Source organism: Lingula anatina, chromosome 4, assembly GCF_051362555.1.
Source record: "Lingula anatina isolate TDL-2025a chromosome 4, LinAna3.0, whole genome shotgun sequence".
Taxonomy (NCBI): domain Eukaryota; kingdom Metazoa; phylum Brachiopoda; class Lingulata; order Lingulida; family Lingulidae; genus Lingula; species Lingula anatina.
In genome coordinates, this window is record NC_141770.1 from 14,331,179 (window position 1) to 14,355,904 (window position 24,726).

Genomic DNA, 24,726 nt, shown 5'->3' on the forward strand with positions numbered 1-24,726 from the left:
CCCAGGGAGTTAGGTCGATCTAGTTTGGATCGATCTAATCTCTGGGAATGGGGTATTAGTTACAGAGTTACCGGTACGTGGGGAACCACCCACTACCTTACACCATTTTGCAAATCAGTAATATGGAACGTCTAGTGATTCAAGACACTCTAGTCTTGTAAATGACAACGCATGTAACTGCGTGATCTATTTAAACGTGCATAATTGTGTTATTTTTAAAAATACTTTCAACATTAACGTTGGATCATACATGAGTTAAATATCATAATGTACGATACTTAAAGGTACACTCTAAGGGTTTGAAAATCCCCAAAATGCTTATTTTTATCATCCTCAGCTTCCTATAAAACCTTACATACACCTTAAAATAATCTTACCCCTTTAATATTTTTTCTGGAGCGCACATTGTACCATTAGAACTAATATGAAAATGATCGCTGTTATAATGTCTGGTCAGTCATTTTAAGCTAAAATTAAACTTGAAAAATTTTATCGAAGGTCGAATCCAAATGCAGAGAGGGATAAATAATTGCTTACTTTCCCAGGAAAATCCATTTTGGCGGGTAAATCTCATGGAGTTCATCTTTAAAAAGAGGCATGCAATGAAAATGGGGAGAGCCCCGTAAGAGATTGAATGGAGTACAGAGAGAGAAATGGAGAGAAGGAAAGGGAAAAGCAGTAAATAAAGAGTATGAAAGAACAAAAAAGTTTTGTAATATTTACCTCGCGTAAAAACAATAGCGAAATTCAATACCATCGTCACATATCGACGGATGGAAGATACAAGTAGACCGCCTCGGGACACGCGTCACTGATGTTGACAGACTGCTACCCAAGTTGTTAAGCTTATCATACGGGCAGCTGATTTGTCTGAGAGATTGAGATACTTGGCAAACAAACGCAGACAGCTTACACGTTCAATGCTCTAGAAATACACAAGCGCTGCATTCGACAAAAGCGCCCGATTCGTTATGGAGCACTATACATTTATGAAGGCCCAAAATGCAAGATTGTTACATGCATGCATTAAGTCAAAGTTCACCATCTGGAGGGGAAAAAAATAATAAAATAAAAATTAACGCAGACACTTTTCTTGCGATAAATAAATTTATCAAAGCACAGATAATACGTATTGCAACGGTATGTGTTAGATGAACACTTTTATCACAAACTGGTGTGTTGTACTTCATTAGAACAGTTCACCGATGGTATAACAATGCTGATAAAAACTTCTTTCTAACTGTTAATTATAATAAGATTGTACTGCCATGATGAATAGCCGTTAAATTCACTTTTTAAGCTTGGCTCAAAGGTAAACATTTGTACTGTGTTTTACCAATCAAATCAAAGTCTTAGACACATGAAAATATATTTTTTTTACTTTAAAGTATTTATGTTCGTTAAAACTTACACCACGATTTTCTAGATATGTGCACCACCTACGTCAAAATTTTATCTCAGAAAAATGAATATTCTTATTACAATGTACCCGTCTTGAAAACAGAAAAAGATACACGAAAAAATAAACAAAGCTATTTTATGACAAATCATGCATTAGATAAAAAGTATATAATATAGAATACAAGTAGTCTCCATTACCCTTACGAAAGCTTCAGGATAAAAGCCATTATATAAAAATATGAATGATTATGTATGACACAATTTATGTAACACAGAGAGATGCAAAGCATACCTGCATTTACCAAAAAACAAAAGGAAAATTATTACAGCCTTTGAGGTAAAAAAAACTTATAATTCTAGGATTTTTACCTTGAATGTTACACCTGGAACAACTCAATTCTTGTTACATTAAAATCCAACAGTCTCAAAAACAATGATGAGATGGAGGAAAAAATACCCCCACACATGACTGGGGGTAAACTTTGGACATGCCTTTGCTGTCTTATTCTTTTAATAGCCCTAAATATACAAGAAACCAACTTGTTTAAAAATTGGACTGACATTGGAATTTTTTTCAACAACTCAGACTTATCTTATACACCAAATGATAACACATAATGTAAATACTTTAAGTTAAAGAATATTAGTATTTACAAAAAAAAAACAAAAAAAAAAAAACTACATTATGGCCACATCACAAGATTACGTGGCATACTGCTATAGAACAGAATGAGGTTTTGATATGCATGTCTCTTAGCTTATTAAGTACAACTTATTTTGTTTTGTGACCTTTATATGGTGCTTTGACATAAAGCAAAATGTCAACCTCAAGGCCATTCTAGAATATCTTACCACAACCAAAGGTACAGAAAGTACGTCATTCTTTAATCTCAAACCACAAACTCCCTTTCTGCCTTCCAGGTAAACTCTATTACAATTATTCAAAACCTTAATTCAACCACTTATTACTTTTTACTAACCACTTCAAAGTTCTTGGTCGAATTCCATATATCAATTATTTTTCTTTTGCTCACTTGAGAGAAAAATTGATGGTGTCATACTGTGATTTCACAGAAAAGGAGTGAAAAATGCCACTTTCTAACTCGTGAATGAAAAACCTTAATATGTGCCTGCAACGGATAAGCTGCAAAAGCTCAATTTTCACACAATGCTTTGTACGTTTCCTATCTAATATAAAAACACCTCCGTTTAAATAACTTGATAATTTACGTTTCAACTGATCTTGCAAAACATCAAGATTACAAAATAAACATGCTAACTGCATTACAAAGTGGGGTTTTCATCATATAAAAATATTTTAGAATCCATGGTGATAAAAATGATCATAATATCCTATTATTCATTATAAAAATATGTTAAAATAAAATCTTTAACTTTTATTTTCAGATATAAAGCATGTCGAAGAAATAATTAGAACCATATACTGTAAAATATGGATGCTATGCTACTTCTTTAAATGGCTGCATCCATATAACAGTGCTGGATTTCAGTTTCCCTTTTATTAGCTAAAAATGGATTCATAAAGATGTTTTTTTTTACTGCAAGAAAAATAATCTGGGACTCAATAATTATTTGTCTCATGGTTTCTAATGAAAATTCCGCAAGGTCTTTCCTTCCATTGATCTTTTTATTCAATATCTAAATATCTCAATATTTTCACTGTAAAATGTAAATCTTATGCTCCTTTTTTTTCTTATAAGAATGTCTATTTCCCAGTCACTTCATACATCTGCTAAAACATGATGGCTGTAAGTGTTGCCAAGACAACAGTAACAATTCCATAGGTGGCAGCACTGCTCCCACTTGTTTTGTTCCCTCCTCCCTGCCCAGCAGTGTTAGTACAACCAACACATTCTGGACATACCTCACACATGGTTTTCTGAGCTTGTGGCTGGTAGAACACAGTGGTCTCCACATCTGAAAAAAAATATTATGTGCATTTAGTACACCTGTCAGGCCTGTAGACAGCAATTTCAAGAAGGGGATTTTTCTTCTGAAAAAGTGGACCTCTTTATCTCCCCCCCTTCCTGACCCACACTGACACTAACCTCTTCACAATAGCCTATCTTCATCGTGTCAAGTTACCTCTGACCACATTCGATTGCCCCCGCCGCCCGCCAATCAAATTTAAAGCCCGCACTCAATGACTCATTGAGCCAATGAACGCGAACGAGTCAAAGTGCGCTTTGTTCAAATCCGGACCAATCAGAGATAAGGCTCAATATCAGGGACTTGCCGTAACCTGTGGGCAGCACGCAAAATACATCATCCCTCAGTAGATAATGATGCAGGGCCTCAAACTGCTCTGGTTTCAATTCCCATATACTCATATTTTGCAAAGAATCAAGAGATAACTTAACACATTATTTTACGTAGTCACTCGTAGAAGACACCATGCTTTTTTTGTGTACGGTTATGCACTCGGCACTACTTGGATGTCTCCGCACTTGACAATAACTTTGTTGTTAGTATGGAGCTTGCGGAATCAGCCGAGGATTACCGATTGACGGTCAACCAATCAGCGTTTTCACCAAACTTTGGTGAAAAATTTTGAAACTTGGATTCGATTGGCTTATATTAACTAGGTCAAACTATTTTCGTCAGAGGTAACTTGACACGATGAAGATAGGCTATTGTGAAGAGGTTAGTGTCAAGTTATCTCTGAAGCTCAGGGTGCACTGGATGAACCCAAAACAATAAATCATAAAAAAAATTAACAACACTTAACTGAGACTGGTTCTTTAGCATGTGGCGCCATTCAAACACATTACATGTAATACCACATTGTACTTACTGGTTGTAAACAAGTGATGCCATAAGCAATATATGTAGTTGTCTAGACAACAGCCACTGCTAGCTCTTTGTAACTTTGAACAAATAAATGAAACAAGCAGCAAAGCTGTTAAATGTGCAGACATAAAAGGAAATAATGATGCCATTATGATATGGTGTGTATCGACAATTTATATGCAATTTTATATGATGCTTAACAGCAAAATCAACACCAAATTTTAAATATGCACAAAAAGTGACATGGACACTAGGAATACCTTAAAAGTTGTACAGGGTTTCCAGGCATTTCATGAACATTTCATAAAAAACTGAAACTCAAGCTGTATTTTAGCCCTATGTTTCTTTTCTGTAAGTTTGAGAATCGTAAGTGACATGGTTTTCCTTAAGTGGTCATTAACGAGACAGTTTCCAAAACTGGGTTTTCTGCAATATTGACGCAACATGACATAAAGCTTGACAACACCATCACCACCAATTTTTAACTATAAGTATTATGGATATTCAGAAAATGTGACCACTGTAGTAAAGATCTTCATGCCCAAGGAAATTCAAAGTCACACAATGAAAATTACAATATTTGAAAAATGAACATTTCACAAAAAATGCAACTTCAAATGATAATAATAATAATAAAATAATAATGTGATCAAGCTGATTTTTAACTAGACAGTATTTAAGTTATATACATTGGTTCTGTAGGTATGAAGACAATAGGTCAATCCGTTTTCCGTAAAATGTTATCTGTATTGTATTGTATAATATATGCTGAAAAAAAACAGCATAACTTCAAAAAAAAAAAAAAAAAACTGTTTGATCAAACTGATTTTTTAACTTAACCTGAATTTTAGTAATATTCATCACTCCTGTAAGTTTGAAGTCAATAAACCTACTGGTTTTCCTTGAAATGTGTCATTTATATTGCATATGGTATAGTATATGCTAAAAAAAATTGTGGAAAAATGGTTTGATCAAGTTTACATTTGAGCTCTACCTGTATTTTGCTAATATGTAATTTTGAAGACAAAAGGTTAGGCATTTTCCCCTAATTGTGAAAACTCTGAAAGTGCATGGTGACGGCAATGAAAGACGCAGGTGATGGCTATATGCACAGACACTATATGTCTGTACATAAAAAAACTGCCTGAATTATGATTCTAAAATTCAACATATTACCCCTGTGACACAATTATTATCCAAATATGAAGGTAAAAGTACTATCATTTGTCAAAAACAATGTGGAATAACTCATTCTGACAGTGATGCCTTTGTGTCTTTTGAATTAAAAGACATGACATGCTCACCAACAAGTTTTTGGACAAAAATGGAAAATACCACAACTTTTGGTATCGAGTACAGAAATAAATATTTGCCAAATTATTTTAATTTTTTTCAACTTGTAAAAGATTCACATTGTACATCAGCGCAAAAAATTATTTTTGTTTTAGTTAAAATATGACATACATTTGTAAATATGCACTGGTGGAAATATGGATGTCAACATGCAAAGTTTTACAGATTGACACACATTTTTGCTTGATAATAAAACATATGCTATGGATTGAGGCATTTCATCCATTAATAACAGTACTAAAAAGTAGTATGTGCACAAAGCTTTCACACACTACATATGAACAGTCCGGAAAACGTCCAACCCTGATCATTTAGGACAGAAGACCTGAAAAACCAAAGATGATGAAGAAATAGGAAGATAAAAGGGATCAGTTGCTTTAATATCAAATCACTATATTTACCATTTTGATAGTAAGCTGACAGTGTGATGGGGGCCTCCTGGACATTGGTCACTGCCGCCACCCTCTGGGCCTTGACCATCCAACATTTTTCATCAGTGGGTAACTACAGAAAAAAAAAAAAAAAAACAATGTGAGATGTTGAAGGTCATGTTATTAAGTGTTTTCGACGGTGTGTGCATACTATCACGTGTAGCAACTAGACATGACTGGGGATCGAGACACGATTGGCGCGACACGAATGGTGGACAGAAGGAGTCCAGTTGTCTATAAAAACATGTGGGATGTCCAAGGTCATGTTATTATGTGTTTTAAACGGCGCATGCATGCTATCACATGTAGTAACTTGAAACAAATGGAGGACAGAAGGTATCCAATTGTCTATAAAAAACACGTGAACCCCTTAGGGAAATGGGGAGCATTTTAGTAAACAACTTCTGATTCATGTATGACAAATGAACCTTTAGGTAAGACTGTTACTGTAATAGTTTCTCCACACACTAACTACTTTTCAACTGATACATCCATCCCTTCATAAATCTAAAAATACCTCATCAAAATATGCAACGAGTTTCTGATCCTCAGTCTCAACTTTCTTAATCCCATCTTGCTTGCGGAGTTGGTCAGCATCAGCTGCATACCCCGAGACAACCCCATACTCTAGGGTAACCATACCACTTCTGTCAACACCAGTCCACCTGTGAGCAATGGAAATAATTTTTCATTGAAAACTGAAATTCCATACTGATTTAACGGGATAATAACTCTTTGTATGAGATACATATTTCATATGAAAATTATAAGCATAGAAATATAATTCCTTTTTACAATCAATATGGCAATTTCTTCAATTTTTCTGGTATCTGTGCTTGTCACTGGGCCATGTGACCTCCATAGATGGCTATCAAAGGTAATAATGTCTTAAGAGATTTTAAAAAATCTTTTTAGAAAAAAAAAAAAAAAAAAAAAAAAAAAAAAAAACAGGAACTAACTTTAATGGTGGAATTGATTCATTAACCACTGGTAAGTATGGAAAAATTGTTGTTTTTACCCCAGGCAAATCCTTTTTTTTATGTTTTGTTTTTTGTTTTGCCAAAATGAACATTTTTTCTCTCTTAAAGTTCTGAATAATATGTAGGCAAGAGAAAACACTGATACACTTGCATCTACCCAGTGACAATATATTTCACATAGGAAAAATGCCCAATACTGAAGAAAGTTCTCTCTAAATAATATTAAAATATACATTTTTTTTAGAATCAACATACTATGGTGTTTAAATGACTGGTTAGCATTAACAGACTTGAAAAGAGCATGTTTTCAACATTTTAACTGACATTAGTTGCACAAAAATCATTAAAAAGCCATTTAAATTACTACCGAAGGAGTCTCATAATGGCAAAGCTTGGGAATGAACGTCATTCCGTTATGGCTTTTGAGATGAATTAAAATATGTGAAGTTGGTAGCTGTAATTGATGACAGCATACTAGATAGCTATTAAAAAACCAGTATCCCTCTTTAAATGCTGGTCTTATGAGAAATGCCAGTGAAGCCTAAACCAGGCCAGTAAAGATGATGGAATTTTGTTTACTAATTATAAAGGACTCATTCCTACTGAACCTATCGGTCTATATGGATCGTGCCAACTCCGCAGGGAATCTAACTTAATATAATCAATCTGTTCAACCGTAGATTAACAGGTCTTCTCATGTTTCCAAAAAACACTCGCATAACCATCAGCTTTTCTGTATTCTACTCAACACCAAGAAGTGGCGTGATAATCTGTTAAACTAATTGCAATCAGTGAGAGAGTGTCCACAGAGTTGGATGGATCTGTGTAGTCTGACAGTTTCAGTGCATTTATTAGGCCAGTAGATTCTCAGATTCTTGTATTCTGCAGGGCCAATAGGCCAAGAAGCTCTATTATTATTAATAGCTTATTATTGATACGGTACCTTCCACAGACTTGAGCTTCCATGCTATTCTTGTCCTCGGACTCTTGAACATTCACTCTCAGTGCAATTCCATTGTTTTCACTGGAGCTGCCAGAGTCTCCGGTTTCTGGGAATGTCTTGATGTAGTTGGCTTTCTTATATCCCCCAGCCTTTACATTAAATATGGAGGACACCTTGTGAAATAGAAGAGAAACAAACATGCAAAAACTCATCTTATTAGCAAGTCTAAAAGAGTGCTAAACCCAGACTCAGTAACTAAAACAGACCAAACACCATGGTTTTATTCTTTTCTTGATGAGATGGCTAGTTTGCTTGTCTTATCCTTAGCCATGAATCTTTAGGACACCCGTGGAAAAAAAAAAACTTACATGTACATCTACAGCAAGATTAAGCATAATGCTGAAGGCAAAAGAAATTGCAAATTACACTAAACAAATTTTCTACTAATTTTGAAATGGTAGTCTACAGTCCCTGTGCGTTAATTTGCAAGCTATCATCAGAAATCATAAACTCACATATCCCATGGCCGGCACTCTAAACAATAGGATATGATTGCACTTGTATTTCACTAACACACTTACCTGTACTTAAATACTCTCTGGTGCATTCATCCTGTTGTTCGAAGCGCCAGACATGGAACAAGTAAATACTTACTGTCCACTGTTTGCAATATGCAAAAGCAGGCCTGTAGCCAGGGGGGGTTCAGGGGGTTAGAAGAAGCGCAATTTTTTCAGGAAAAGGTCTATTCTGGGTAAAATTTGATCTAAGTACACAAAGGTTTCATTGTAAAAGGTCCACTTTTTCAGAAAATAACCCCCCTTTTGAAATGACTAGCTACGGGTCTGAAAAGCAATTTCTACCTGGGCTGCACCTTGATATAATGACGCTGTCAAATGTCACATACAGTGGACACCTTGTGTTTTAACTAGAATACATATGTATAAACCATTTTCACAAACATTTCATTGTCGCTTTTACCAATCACTTAATAATGCACTGAATACCTGAATCAAGCCGACACCAGTGCCGGTCACTCTTATGGTCACTTCTCTTGTGCTCTTCTCCAGCTGTAACCAACAATAATACTGGCATGAAGATTTATAGCACACGTGTGTGAAACACCTGTACATTTCTTCTTAATAACTTAATATCTTTAAAGCTCTTTTGGGTTTGAAAATTGATTGTATGCAATATTTTGATGGATGAGAAATGGAAGATGACAGAGTAAGTTGTCATGTAACCTCTTTCCACTTCACTGACAAAAAAAAAAGGAAAAAAAAAAAGGGAAACTGACAGGGGAATTTATAGCTGTATACAATCAAGTTTATTGTCAGGTCGAAATATTCAGAATCATTAAAAATTTTCAAAGTTATTTCTTGATATTCATCCAGTGGGAAATACATAATGGTGACACTGTCTGTATTATTAATAATAATTATAATAATAAAAAAAAATAATAATAATAATATGCTTATCCCAGCTGAGTTATCTAGTAACAGTGTACATTATTGGCAAAAATTGTTTATTCCATAATAATTAAACAATTTTGAATGCCACAATGTGTAACACTTCGTTTATACACAGGTTTTATATTAAATGACATCAATGTGCATTAGGATGAAATACTTTAAGTTAACAATATGTGTACACTTCACCTTCAAATCCATACATTACCTGTATTTTTTGCAACACAAGATCATTCTGGTCAGTAATTGGGGTGAAAGAGCTTGCAACATCCTGATCAGCGGTAACAGTGATCTGCAAGTTTTTATTAGTATTGCCGGACAGAGCTGCAAATTCCGCCAGGGCAGTAAGACCCATAACTGTGTCCTGAAATTAAATTAATTAAAATAAAAAAAAAAAATAGTAACAAGAACTAAAATTAGAAGCAACTCTGGGAAAACCCTGTGCACTTAAATTTACATGCATTTTTTTTTTTTTGTTATTAAAAAAGAAACAAAATCTCAGGACCTGCAATTCACCTTGTTAGCTGTCAAAAATAACTGCAAAGCTAAATTGAAAGTCGGATGTATCCTTTGTATTCAAATTCAAATAAAATTCTATGTATTGTATTGCATTCTATTGTATCATGCTGCATATGTTCCCTTAGCAAAATGAAAAGCTTGCAGCAACAGTTTGCAGGAATTTGCAAGAAAAAAATTATTGCTGCTAATTTGCAGCCATATTGCAGCAAACTTGCTGCAAATTTGCAAGAAGGAATTCCAGTTTGCAGCAATATTGCAGCAAACCCATCACAAACTCACTACAAATTTGCAGCAGATATGATATTTTGCTAAGGGTAATACATTACCTGAGTGGATCTGAAGCCTCCATGCCCATTTCTCTGAGATGTCAACCACTTCATCATGGGTATACCAGTGATAAGATCTCTCTTTGCCAAATACGTCAACAGGACATATGATGTCATCTCAATGGACGATGACTTGGCCTGATGGTGATAGAAACGGGAGCCACTCACAGGCATTGGGTCACTTTGATCTTCCCAAAACTTCATTCCGTCTATAAAAGAAATAGAAGTATTTACATTATAAGATGTTCACCTCTTGAAATAAGGAATGGAGGCCATCCATACATCTTGAAATTATATTTGACTTTTCAACACAGAGACAAATTCCAAAACTACTTTACAACATGTCATAGTTATGCATTATAAAACTGCAAAAGAGGAATCATGACATAGGGCTACTAAGATGAAAAAAGAAAGCGACAACTATTTCAATTGATATTAGACAAAGAGCAAATGCCGCTTTCCACAGTGCCATAGAGTGCATACAAAACAGCAGACTAACAGATCCACGGATCAATTATGATGACCCATGAAAAAGCTAGCTGCTTTATTTCCAATTATACACTGAACAGTTCTTAATAGAAAAAGGGAAATTTCATTCAAAATGGTAACACCTTCCCATCTTTGACTATAAGCTAAAAGCCAGCCGTAAAACCTTTAAATTAAAAAACCTCTATAAAACACCAGATGTCAGCACATGCCAGAATGATCCCTTAATTTCTGGACGGGCCCCTCTTGGGCAGCAGACTTCTCTTTGTAGCAATGTACATTTTACCTTTTTCTGTTGCCATGGGTTCCAGTTTGGCCAAAGTCTGGTCAGCCAGGGATTGTTTGCCTGCTTTGATAAAGGCATACGCCATAATGGACAGAATATATGGGTCAGTGATGGACGATAATTCAGTTTCCAAGAATCTCATTGCATCGGCCAAGTTGCGAGCACTGCCCGAGGACTGGAATGAGGATTGTCACAGTGACAGTTCAAATTCATAGTAATAAAATGGAGAATTTGACAGATTGAAGACAAAAAAAATCTCAATGAGCATGTATTCCTGATGTTTTTTGACTATTATTTAGTACTTCTCAACCATGGCAACTTAATTTGTGCAGTTTTTACCTACGCCAACAAAACAATGTTTTCACTGATGCTAGTTTGTCTGCATGTTTGTTATTGAATAAGATATCTCAAAATTGTCTTCAACATTTTTGATGATGATGATTTGAATTTTTAATATTCACGTATTCTTTAGAAAAATGTATAACTTACAGAGAGTGAGGCCTGGGCTTCAGCTAAAGCTGAGGCCACATAAGCTGTCAGGGAAGTCCCACTGCCTGCTTTACCCTAGTAAAATAGACAGTACACAAAATTTAACGAACAATTGTAATTGCGAAATTATCATGTGAAAGACTCTATGAAAATGAATTGATTGCAAGGTATACCCCCCTCCCCACCAAAGCACTAATAAAAGAAAGTTAAATGATTTGTTTTCTGATTTTATCATACTCAATGGATTATCTTAACTTTAAAGAGTTTTCAAATGCAAACTAAATTTGTTCCATAAGACTGTATATGTTATCTAGTTTAAAACAATTTTCATTATATCAAAAAATGTCAAAATTTTCTTTACTAATATAAAAGATTGAATATCATATGGCAAAAATATAGAGATACAAATAGATACCCATGCCCCCCCCCCCCCCCCCCCCACACACACACACACACACACACACATTTATCAAGCCCAGACCTGCATATCCTTGTGAATAACATTTCCTGGCTCTGGAAAAGAACCATCTCTGCTTTGTTTCTTCAAAATCCAGCTTGTAGCGTTGTTGATAATGGCTGGGTCAATAAACACTTCTGGGTCATTCAGCATCTTCAGCTGGTGGAATGATTTCATCACAAATGCAGTCAACCTGAAATTAAAATAAAATCTTTAGCCTTAAATTTTGAAAGAACTAACCTAACTGCCATTCTTTCACAGTCATTCCAATTTCTCCATAATAACATGGTCATAATGAGAGAAGGACGTGAAACGCGGAGCAAGATCAAAGGATAATCGGCTTAACGTGAGCTCTTCGCGAAACCATGTGCGTTCGGATCACGCGACCTCCCGTACAGATAAGAGAGCATATCGCAGTTGTCAATGACTTTTTGTGTCATTTGGGCAGGTAGTTCGCGATAATGTGAGTCAATCTTTCGGGTGGATGAGACAAAACAATTATAGAGATTACGTAAGTATAAGTACAATTTGTTCTGTCAATTTGGAATCTATGTGAGAATTTGATATGTTTATTCATGGAGGAATTCAAAATGCCCTATGTGGTAAAGGCAATCTTGTTTGTTGCCGTAAAATGAGCATTCAAAATTGTACAATTGTAGTGTAGTATACTTGTTTTCAGCTATGGTCCGATTGGAAAATATTTCTAGTGTCAAACTTTTCTTTCTACTTGAGAAATTAGCCTGAGACGTGGCAATAATGAAACCTTCAATCGTGTCTTGAATAAAAATGACGCAATTCCTCTCCGATTTATTCAACTCGCTGACATAGTTTTAGGTCTGGTATTTTTTACGTACGGTTTAGGGTGGCATTTACACTGCTGTGTACTATATGAAAAGGTTTATATTACTTGCTTAAGTGAGTCCGAATTAAGGAATGATAATTAATATTTTTAACATTCAATATGGGCTCTCGTTGCAATAGGGCACCACACACGCATTCGTGACCCACAAAAACGCACCTGTGGGTCGTTTGATATTCTTTTATCAAAGTTGACATTAACACTGCTCTGAAGTATATATAAATGTATTTACACATTACCGGCTATGGTCTGCTCCAGTCTGAGAATGATAATTATTATTTTTTCAACTTTCAATATGGGCTCTCATTGCAATATGGCACCACACACGCATTCGTTATGCACAAAAACACACCTGTGGGCCTTTTAATATTCTTTTATCAAAGTTGACATTAACACTGCTCTGAAGTATATATATATATTTAAATTGGAGTCCCTAAACAGCATAGAGACAATTGACAAACACCTTCATTGGTCTTTTAATTTAAGTATAAATGTGGACATGTACACATGCAAACTTCATGATTATATTTACTTGGGTAATGGTCATAAAAGTGGATCTTGATCACATTTGAGATTAAAGTCTCACCTCTGTAATTGGCTTGCTGCATTGCATTATCTGGTTATCAGATGCGTTTGGATAGCACCTACCTGGCTTTATTAGTCAACATGCTTTTAAACCAGTTATATATCAGTTCGACATATATCAATACAATCTTGGAAACGATAACAAGTATAGACAAAGGCCAGAGTCCGTTTTAATTAGGTAACAGGAAAAAGAAACTGAAAACCCAAAACAAATTTCCACTTGTTGACCCAAGTCTATGTGCTAGCAACTACAAGATGGAGGCAATGCTGTATCATAGCAACCACGAGGGACCGCGAGAAATTGCTTTATCCATGCAATAGAACAAAAGAATTTCAATGAGGCACAGCGCGCGCTACCTTGATCATAAGTTCTTCAGGCTCCCGTGGAGCTATCAAAACAGCTTATCTGAGACGATTAGCGAATGTTTACCCGAATGCACATAGCTTCAAAGGAAGATTCTGCATTTCACGTCCTTCTCTCATTATGTCCATGATAATAACTGCCAGTTATTCAAAGTATTTCACACTTAATCCATCTACCTTACATTTACAATTATAGGATCCTGGTTGCTAAATTAAATTTACCAACTAGTGGTCAGTGAGTAAAAGGAAAGTTTGGCGTAGTCAAACGACATTTTATGGCGACAACAATCTCTAGAGCTTAATTACGCACATGCGCATTCTGCACATGCTCAATTGTGCCCTAGAGGGGTAATCTCCATTGAGGCACATGTTGCTACTTATACCATGGGGCATCACTGCCTGGCCTCATTCTGCTTGATTCATTCTGTTCACGTGCATGATACAATTAAGCTTCAAGTTATCTCAAATCTTCAACTGAAATCTTCAGTTCAAAAAATTTCATTTTACCTCTATGAGAACTTTCCAGCAGTTCACTCGATCTGTTGAAGCGTACAGTGACAGATTCTGCACAACTTCAAGCAAGGATCAACAGTACAATTGCCGACTGTTACATGATTGCGGTAAGTTTTATTTTCTCTAGCGATTTAGCAGTTGCTGTTGACAAAACGTTTTCTATCCAGGAGTTTCTTGTTTGCTCCCAAGGCGGTCACTGTGACTGCACAAAGAAATTAAGGGTCCTTGCGTGTAGAATCTCCAGTCACCTGATGACATAGGCGGACGCAATGTCCCGAAATTTATTGGATATCACATGGGCACCTGCTATGCCGATTCAGTTACCTACTTTTAGTTTCCCACTTCTATCATATTCCGTGTCAGACGTTTTACTGTTCAGGGTAGATACCTTAGTAAGGTATAGTATCTTGCTCAGTCTGACCTGCACATCGTTATAAACCAGCTTAATTAAAAAAATCAACCCTCCTTTCCTCATCAACTATTCGTTTTTGTTATCACTGAAGTTACCATTTATACCTACTGTTTACTTATCATTGCGTTTCACATTTATAGCTCTGTCTTTAAGTCTTCTGAAGAAAATTTGTGGTCTTATATCAATCACATCTCTCCTACTTGGGTTCACTTACTTAGGGCATTACAACGGCCGCATTACAACTGACAGAGCATCTCAAGGAAGACCGTCTATGACCAAGATGACTGCAAGGTAACAAAGGGTGAGAAAAAAAGCTCCACCTTGTGTCAAACAGTTCTGATCTTTAATAACTTACCACATGCTCCCGCTGTTATCATTATTCCCAAATGCACTAAATGACCCATCATCATGTTGATAGTTTAGCTCTCTCTCATATCCTGGTAATCAAAATGCAATCATTAGACTACAACAAATTCAATTTATTTTCAAAGCAGCAGTTAACTATATAAAGTTTGCCATCTACGAGTTACCTGAAAATATTCACTTCAACACAACAAAACACAGGACTGGGGCATTTAAGTTTTATGAACAAAGCCTCAAAAGTATAAATTTACCTTACAAATCTCATAATATTACTTGAAACTTCTCATAAAATACCCCATCTGTGCTCTGATAATCTACACACCTTAGTTCTAGTTAACCTTAGTTCATTTATTATGGATACATACCCAATTTCATGAATTTGGTGGTCTTTGCACGGATGTCATTAGAGAGTCTGTCGACACCTTCCAGATATTTTCTCACTACAATGTTGGGCACCAGCCCCAGCATGTTCTGCTCCCCGCAGCCAGTGGGTTGTCTCACCAGTCTCTCCAGACCATCCAGGGTGGACCCCATTATATCACCTGAGAAGAAAGCATTGGAAATGATTTAGATCCAGAAATCTCTCTCTCTCTCTCTCTCTGTCTCTCTCTCTCTCTCTGTCTCTCTCTCTCTCTCAAAAATAAAACGTGAATTCAATGTAAGCTGGTTAACAAGTATTTTTTTTATTCTCCAAAGCTTCCTGAATTCTCAAATAGTTAAGGTTAAACATGTTACATGCTACTATACACACACAAAAAGAGCCCTAACTGGGAAAAATTTAGAAACAGTCTGGAAGAAGCACTCCCACCTCTCCTCTCCAAATAAAAGCCCTTAAAAGAGAATCCCGCAGTCCAAATATTCACCACAACATTTATAAGTATCAGAAATCTGTGAACTATAATCAGTATATACTTTATTTCAAATGTTTCTATCAGTACATTCAAACTAAGCTGTTATTTTCAAGCTGAACTTTGACAGCATGATGTCACTAGAAAAAAAACCAAGACTCCACGTGAAGTGAGTTGAACTTTTTAACCAAAATCTCATCAAATCAATTCCTATTAACACCTTACCAATGGCTGACACAGTGATGTACTCTGACCCAGGGACGAGGGTGCTGGCATTTGCAATAGGCAGCTGAAGGGTTTGTTGAAATGGAGTCGATGATGTCACGTTCACTAATAATGATTGTGCAACTTCTTGGAGTTTACCCTCAGGCTGAAATTATCAATAAATTTAATCAGGTTCAAAGCTATAAGCCTTTCAACTCTATTTTACAAAAAGCAAATTGAAGAAGTTCCTGAATATGACCGGTACGTGTCCTTAAACCTTATCAGCAGTTCTACTGATTTTATTGGTAGCAGTAAATTATAGGGATAAGACTGAAAAAATCGGAAAATATGACATGGGGTCCAGAGGGCTTCCTAGGCCAATAGTATTTTTGACTCCAAAAAATTCGTAAATCTGGTACATGTAATAGTTGGAAAAATCTTATCCCTGAAATTAAAATCTTTTTTACTTTCAGTTTGCTTCCATGTGCTTTTCACCAAACCTTGACCTCCAAAATTTTTCTCTGCTTTTGACCACTGAGGTTGACATAACAGTGAAATTAAAAGCAGCAGGATTGTCAAAAGCCATCATGATTGTTGTCACCTTCACAAGCAACATTTTCTCCATCCCGTCTGCTGCAGAGGTGGACTGGGCATGCACCTCGACCTTGACCCCTCCTAGGTCCTGAGGAACTATCCAGAAAGAGGTGGAAGTGCCTCCACCTGCTGGTACCTGAGAACATCAAAAATATATAGTAAAGCTAAACTTTTTCAAATGTCTGAGTGAAACAAAGTTTTCTCATATCTATAATCTTGAGAAATCTTGAAAAAATTTCCATTATTAGACAAGGGATAAAGTACAAAAATTATCAGATCACAATTATTGTTATTTTATTATCATTTTTGTGAAAACAAAAAAAATTAACAGAATCTGGAAGTCATGAAAAGACTTATGTCACAGAAAAGAATGACTTTTAGCCCATTTTTGGTAAAATTTTCATAAAATTAGATTAGGCAGGTTCAATTGAAATAATTTCAATAAAAGGTGAATAATAAACTAAAAAGATTTAAATATATAATATGATTAGACCAGGAAATTTAAGGGGAAAAATTACTGACAGTAACCCTCACTTTTATGACATTCTTGACTTCAGCAAAGGCAAGACCTGAATCAATCTTGTTGCTTGATTCTTCCTTTCCTTGAACCTTAAAAGCTGTGGATCTTTTTAGAGTAACTGTCACCTAAAAACAATAAGACAAAATGCATTTTCAACGATTATACAATGAGCATAAATATAAACAGCCCAAGCAATACTTTAAAATTTTTATCAGCATTATTGGTTCTATCTATCTATCTATCTATCTATCTATCTATAATCATACAAAGTGATTCAGAATTTTGTTGTTACTGCCAGTAGCTACAGAGATGCTAGTAGAGATTACTCTCTATAGCCCATTGCACGTTACATTAACTTTAACATGGGGAGCTCATAGTTTTTTTGAGAGTGAATAATGTGAAAAATATTAGATATAAAAAATAAAGACTGTAATTCAGGTATTGAACCCTTCAGAAATTTTAGTTACCACTAGGATGGTGATGACAAGAAGAGATTTGAAAGCATAGAGTCTAATATTATATAAACTGAACCAAAATCACTATTCAAACTATCTTTTAAAATTATGTGATTAACAAATACTTTTCCATTTTTTTTTACATTCCATATAACAGCACATAACACAGGAGTTGAAATCAATCTGATTATTTCACAACCCTTTTTCAGAAGTTCACAACATTTTTTCATTAATTTTCAATATTATACTAAGACCCAGCCAATAAGCAATAAAATGTATCTCACATAAAAAATACCCATAACTTACAGTTTGGTCCACTCCCATGTAGTTAAACACTATAGCCTTCAGTTCCAACTGTTCTCCTCTTACCACCGAATATGGCAGGTTAACAGTCACAAAGAACGGTTTAAATGCACGCAGCTGAAAATTCAAATAAAATATGCCACTATATTTGACTGACAAGTCCATGCAGGCATGCACACACACAAATGCAAGTTATTAGACAAGTCTCCCATATTGTGTTTTAACAAGAAAGATCCTTAAAGGAAAAGGTAAAGAAAAAGTAAAAAGGAGTTCTGTCTACCATTTATTATATATTAATAAAAGGTTTGCTAAAATGTTGATTTTGTATATGTATCAGGAGAGAGATTCAAGAAATAAAGCAAAAAGAAATCTATTATGGTAGAATATGTAAAACAACACTGAATCTGAACTTTGATCTACTTACTGACATACAGAAAAAAAATCTGACAATCTAATGTTAAACTGCCAAATTTCACCAAATCAGGACAAAATTAAATTTCAATCATCATTAAAATTAAATGGATTTATTTTACATTTCCCCTCTTGGCTAGTAGATTTACTTTAAAATTCTATATATATATATATATATATATATATATATATATATATATATATATATATATATATATTTTTTTTAAATAAGATTCACAGTACCTACCTTAGCAGGGGTGGGGCCCACACCCAGTCCCATTGTGTCACTGACGGCAAAAGCACTTGCCACCCAGGAAGTAATGGTATCTGGCACCTTGGTCTCAAATGATACTCTCCCATCAGACCTTAGTGAGAGAAATGAATTACTGTTACATCGAGATACACTGACGACCATGGTCTAGTCACAATTGTATATAAAAACTACAAATCAACATGATAAATCTGAATTTTAATTTATTGAACTTTAATTTAAGATAGATCCTACAATGTGAATTTGATGTTTACTTTTTTTTTGATAGTCATTAAAATTTTACTTTACCACATGAAACTTTTTTCAGTAAGAAAAGTATCAAAACTTTGCAAATGTTATTATAGCATTTAATTCACATATCACTTGTGCTGTAAAATCATAAATATAAAAACAGAAATCATACCAACAAATATATTGGATAATATACATGTACATGATGACGTTGGTATTTACAATCTATACCATATCCACAGTGCCTCAACTATCACTAAGGGTGTGTTCCCAATGAGAGACTGTACTAGGTAGATCAGTCCAACTCCTTGGGAACTCTTGCTGAATGCAACCAGATTAACTGAATAGCATGCACCTCGAGCAGCACAGGAAAATTTATCACCTGTTACCTGCTCAAGGCGTGGCAGTCAGTTAATCTGATTACATTCAGTAGTCCTCGCGGAATTGGATCTATCTACCTAGTACGATCATAGTTTCCTTGTGAACACACCCTTATACTATGGTGCCTGGGTGTGGATAGATATTAATTTTATTATCTAACGGTAGCTACTCACAAATTTCAAACACCCCATTTATTTCAACTGTAATAGGTATTCTTTAAATCAATTATTTTAGCCCCTTCATTGAAAAAAAAAATGTTTATTTTATAATACTTTTCAGTCATCTTTTTCAGATATTACTAACAAATCATTGTTTTGGGGGATTCCTTGTTATTTGATTAATTTTGTTGAAATATAGTGGGTAGTTACCATATAACAGAGAGCATGCTGTTAGTTGAGAATAACACAGTTAGCATCAAGTTATTTACTGAGTATAGAGGAAATCAAAACAAAGAAATACATGCTGACAAAAATGGGGACTCCAATTTAGGCATGTGTGTTGTATATCTGCATGTGTGTGCTGTACCAGTAGAGCTGCACGTGTTGTGTATAAGCATGTGTATGTGCATGTGTATATTTGCAAATGACCTTACACGGATGTTTAAGGCCTCACAAGTATTATTTTAAAAAACTGACTTGGGATGAGAAAAAAATTGCAAGAAAAACTGAGACAGTTGAAAAATTCGGTGAAGAATTAATGCTCTTGAAAACATAAGGACCTTCCTATTTGTATTCTGTAGGGAAATAACTTAAGTTAAAACCAAAAGTTCTAAAATAATACAATTTAAAATATTATTTTCTGTGGCTCTGAAACAAGTGGTTAAAATAAAAATGTCAGTGTCCTCAAGTTCTTTTTTCATTTTTAGAATAATTAAGATCTATTTTTATGTTTAACTTGACAATTTTGTACAAAAATTGTATAAGGGGGTTTATCACATTTTGTAACTTAAAGAAACACGAATGAGTATTGTGTTACTGTTTAAGTAAGCAAAAGCAATATTAATAAAACTGAAAAGCAACAGATAAGATTTGCAAACAAGCACTGCATCTTAAACAAAAAAGATAGATAAAAAGTTCAATGAATCATAGAATATAGACAACATGCAAAATAATGTGAAAAAGAATAAATATCAAGGTTAAAAAGTATATTTATGTTTTTTTTTCAAACTGGAAGGAAAAATCAAATGGAAATTAACATCACAATGTCCTATACAGTCATATGTATTAGTCAAATTCAGTGCATCTGAAAAAGATGAATCAAAAACTATTGAAAGTTTTTAGTTTATAACAATTACTCCTATTCAAAAAGTGCTAAAAGAAGGCAATGATAATTAGTTATGATGCAATACATAGATCTGTTGATCCACTTGGTTAAAGACTAAGTCTAATATAGTCTATATAGCTATTAACTGTTTCTAATCTATGTTCTTGGCTGCTGGGGCAATGATGAATGGAGATGCCTATGTAACCAGTTTAAACAGACTGTTTTTAGTAACTTGAGGACATTCATTTTCCACATATAGCATCTTCAGCAGCTTCATGCCCATAATCGACCACAAACAATCAACAGCCATGCATAAAAATACCATGCTTTGTCTAACCTAGCAGGAATTTACCCAGAAAAAGAATCTCTCCAAAGCCAAGTTTCTGGAAAACTCTTTCTAACTGTTTCAACAGGCTCCAGAGTTTTAGTAATACTTGTGTCATCAACTGGATGAAAGGTCTTTTCAGAATCTGTTGCCGCAAAATCGTAGTCCATTTCATCATAATACATGTATTCGAAGGCTAAAAACAAATCAGCCATAGCTAAATGTATGCTTGAAAGTCCCTAGAAACAGCATGGTCCAAGACTGGCAAGCCAGAACTTAAGAAATATTGAAACAACAAGCACATATTCATTTTTTTCTAGATTTTTCTGGAATATGTGGTAATCAGGTATGACCAATCTAACCTGCCAAATGTCAACAGATAAAAGAGAAAGGCAAAAAGACAAAAATCTAAGGGCATCAGGGGTAGCTTTCAACATGCTATGAAAAATGCTACTAACATTTTTAAAAAACTGTTTGGGACCATATGCACTGACATATACTACAGGATAGGCCACGTAAACTATAACCAGTTCTAAATGACATAAAAACCACTTTGAGCATCAAAGTTGGACTAAATACCAATTCCCTTGCTGAATTATCAGATTAAACATAGTGCATCAATAATTCACTGACTACAGAAGCGCACAATTATGATATTCCCTTCATATAAAAGTTTTTTCTCATATTCCCATTCTATTTTCTAATAACCTACATGTAACATTCACAAAGACAAAATTTTCACTAAATTTTCCAAAGAGACTAAAAAGGAAACTGGTAGCAAACCCTAAAGGAAAATCAATGGTTGATTATTTTAAAGACAAATCTATGATGACATGTTACAACATCCCTATTTGTAATTAAATAAAAGACAGGGTGCAATTGAAAGCTGTGTAGGAGAATCTAACATTATAAAAGAATGTAAATAAATTTAAGTGCACCCCTTCTTGGTTAAAATGTCTGAGCAAACCTAATATGGTAAATACTTGAAAATTTCGTCTCTTAAAAATTAACATTTTAGAATGTGTGAAGCTGACATAAGGTGACAAACTTTTCAAAGCATCAAGAGGGCCATTATCATTTTTGACAAAATTTTCAAAATGAAAAAAATTAGGTCAGTGGAGAATCATCTCCCAACAAAATTTCAAGACCGACTAAATTTTCAAGTTTTTACAGTACCAGTTTAACCATCACCACACTCCACAGTAGCCTGTTGTGTATGAAGTTCTACATCTGAAGTGCTCCAAAGAAATCAATATACTGTCTGGGACCATTCTAGCATATCATTACATTCTGAATTTTCACCAAAGAGCTTAATTTTTAATTTGGCAATAAAACAATGTCACTGACATATATTTACTGAAAATAACTTAATAAGTATTTAATTTAAAAGATCACTATTTTCTGACGTATTTGGTGAAAATCCCATATGCCAGCATGATCCTGGACTGTAGTGATGAAGGTGACGAATACCCTGCCATCATCTCACTCCACAGCCAGGACTCGGGGAATGCTTTACGGACGGTTGTTACGGCAGCTAAACGGCCAGATTCAGAAGAATCTTCAGCAGGGGCCAAAGCTCCATCCATTATACCACCGCCAATCCCTGCTATAGGCCGTTGCTCTAAGACTGGATAAGACAGAAATCATCACATTATGTTTTATGAACAAAACACATTGGTTTTATCCTGTTCGTTAACCTGGAGATCTCATCGGAATGTTGACGTGCTGCTTTGATCCCCTTGGTTCACTCTTGCCCTTTTAACACCGTGTATCAAAATTATATATCAAAATAAAATGAAAGATACCAATAGGAGCTTTTGAGCAAATACAGGTGAAACTACAATGCAAAAATTTAAAATTAATAGCAAAACCAAATAGAAAATAATGCAATCATAAAAAGTGAACTGACTGGACAAATGTCTTTTCAAAAGAGAAAAAAAAGCTACTGCTATACTGCGTCAAGGCATGTTGAGTTGCAATTTCTGTTGCCCTTTAGCCATTATGAACTGGAACAAAAAACTTCAACAAGGCTAAAAATGTACACATCTTGTATATAACTCGCCAATCTAGAGAAACATGCAGATCATTATCACAATACACACCCTACACAACCTTGGGAATCATAACAAACATGCTTATTAGAAATTTGCCTAATTTATTAGCTGTAATGCATGCAAAACACATCCACATCATTTTTTGTTCAAGATCTTAAAACCAATAAAAGAGACCCTCCACACGGCACTGTTCCCCACCATCCCTATGTCTATCCTCCTTAGTGTAAAAAAAAATCTATTCTACAGCAAAAACTTTAACATGTCACAATGTATGTGAAATATGTTATATGTTACTGTATCACAATTCCCCAATTACTTGTTAGTAAAAAGTCAACTATATAATGTATGTCTTCATCGAGTACCCTGTAACTGCAGTGCTCCACAGCCAGGTTTCGGGGAAAAATTTGCGGACAGTGGTAACGGCAGTGAGTTCAGATGTGGCGCTCTTTCTCAGGACGGGACTTGGTGCCACATTTTGCCGTAATACTCCCCCAAAGGCATCAGCTACATCCATTGGCTGGGCAAATGCAAAAACCGGCCCTAATGATTGAAAGAGAACAAGCCACTATGAACTGCTTATATCTGTATACAGACTGTAAATTAGTATGCTGGACAGGTGCATCTTGTAGCTTATGCACTTTTCTAGGCCTTTTCCCATGGACGTAACTTGATTTAAGTCTCTTAATATATGCCCCCCTCTCTCTCTCTCTCTCTCACTCACACACACATACACACACCATTTTTTTAATTTAACATATATCACATAACAATGCATTAATATATATATCTCTGGCAAACACAATACACACAGGTAACAGCGATTAAAATACCAATAAGCAATCCTCGATATAGCAATATACCCAAAAGTAGCAATATTAAGCAACACTCATTGGTATATTTTATACATTTAATGTACTGACACACCATATATAGTATTTGCACCTTATGCATAAAAATAAAGGTTATTGTAGTTATATCTGCTTTATAAATACATGAGCAATATACAAATAAATAAATACATGTAAATATAGATCAATGCACAAAAGCAGGCAAAAACAAGACTAGTACCCTACTACGCTAGATTTCCAGAGCCAAGTTTCTGGAAACTTCCTGCGAACTTGACCTACAGATTGCAACGGCAATGTTACGAGAGTGTTTTCTGCTTCCATGTAATAAATTCCTAGGAAAAAAAAAGAGGCCAGCAATTGGTGATTGATGCAATATATCACATTAATGTTAATCAGATCGGTGGGAAGAATTGTGTGGGCATGTTTCCAAGGGCTATCATCGGATCCAGAAGAATCCATACATTTAACACATTCTTCCCTGGTATCTAGTTGGTGTAAACAGGTACGTGGAGCATAGACAGATCAAAACCTAGGATAAATTACATACGGTAAAGTCTTGAAAATTTCGTCGCTTAAAAATTAATTAATATTTTTAATTGTGTAAATCCGACTAATTTTTCAAAATTACCTCTCCCCGACTCCTGGGTATGACGAAATTTTCAAAAATCCGGCCTTTGGGCTTTTATCCTTAGCGACTGTTATCTTTGACGCTCCTGTATTGTGGGATATTTATTACTACTTCCTAAGTCATTTTCTGGTGGTAAATAATAATCTATTTATTAGTGCATCTCGATTAAGTTATACTTAACTTACTGTAGGCTACCCGAAAACATGTTGAGAATTATCTTCTCGGTAAGAAACATACCTCCTGATAGAGGAGAAGGATCAAGATAAGCCTAATTGCAACCTTGCATCATAACCTGGACGCGACATGTTAAAAAAAATTACGCACTTGGGAACGTTTGTTGCATGCAG

The 24,726-nt window shown here is 35.0% G+C and overlaps 1 protein-coding gene across 5 annotated transcripts in view; it reads right to left on the reverse strand.

The window, feature by feature from the left end:
* Window positions 1-1,088: 1,088 nt before the first annotated feature.
* The window catches only part of LOC106161055 (CD109 antigen), a 56,718-nt gene continuing 33,080 nt past the window's right edge, over window positions 1,089-24,726 (reverse strand). For 3 of the 5 annotated variants that reach the window (XM_087010550.1, XM_087010546.1, XM_087010547.1), the window contains exons 21-37: window positions 18,626-18,743; window positions 17,971-18,084; window positions 17,224-17,334; window positions 16,697-16,825; window positions 16,117-16,261; window positions 15,409-15,585; window positions 15,036-15,117; window positions 11,973-12,141; window positions 11,492-11,566; window positions 11,003-11,177; window positions 10,231-10,439; window positions 9,594-9,749; window positions 8,924-8,986; window positions 7,920-8,092; window positions 6,514-6,661; window positions 5,967-6,069; window positions 1,089-3,339 (exon numbers count right to left, since the gene is read on the reverse strand). In XM_087010550.1, the coding sequence (XP_086866676.1) occupies window positions 3,155-3,339; window positions 5,967-6,069; window positions 6,514-6,661; window positions 7,920-8,092; window positions 8,924-8,986; window positions 9,594-9,749; window positions 10,231-10,439; window positions 11,003-11,177; window positions 11,492-11,566; window positions 11,973-12,141; window positions 15,036-15,117; window positions 15,409-15,585; window positions 16,117-16,261; window positions 16,697-16,825; window positions 17,224-17,334; window positions 17,971-18,084; window positions 18,626-18,743 (2,332 nt within the window). In that variant the 3' untranslated portion in view covers window positions 1,089-3,154. Of the gene's footprint in view, window positions 3,340-5,966; window positions 6,070-6,513; window positions 6,662-7,919; window positions 8,093-8,923; window positions 8,987-9,593; window positions 9,750-10,230; window positions 10,440-11,002; window positions 11,178-11,491; window positions 11,567-11,972; window positions 12,142-15,035; window positions 15,118-15,408; window positions 15,586-16,116; window positions 16,262-16,696; window positions 16,826-17,223; window positions 17,335-17,970; window positions 18,085-18,625; window positions 18,744-22,319; window positions 22,477-23,265; window positions 23,444-24,726 lie in introns of all 5 variants that reach the window. The other 2 variants (XM_087010548.1, XM_087010549.1) reach the window with 2 other exon arrangements.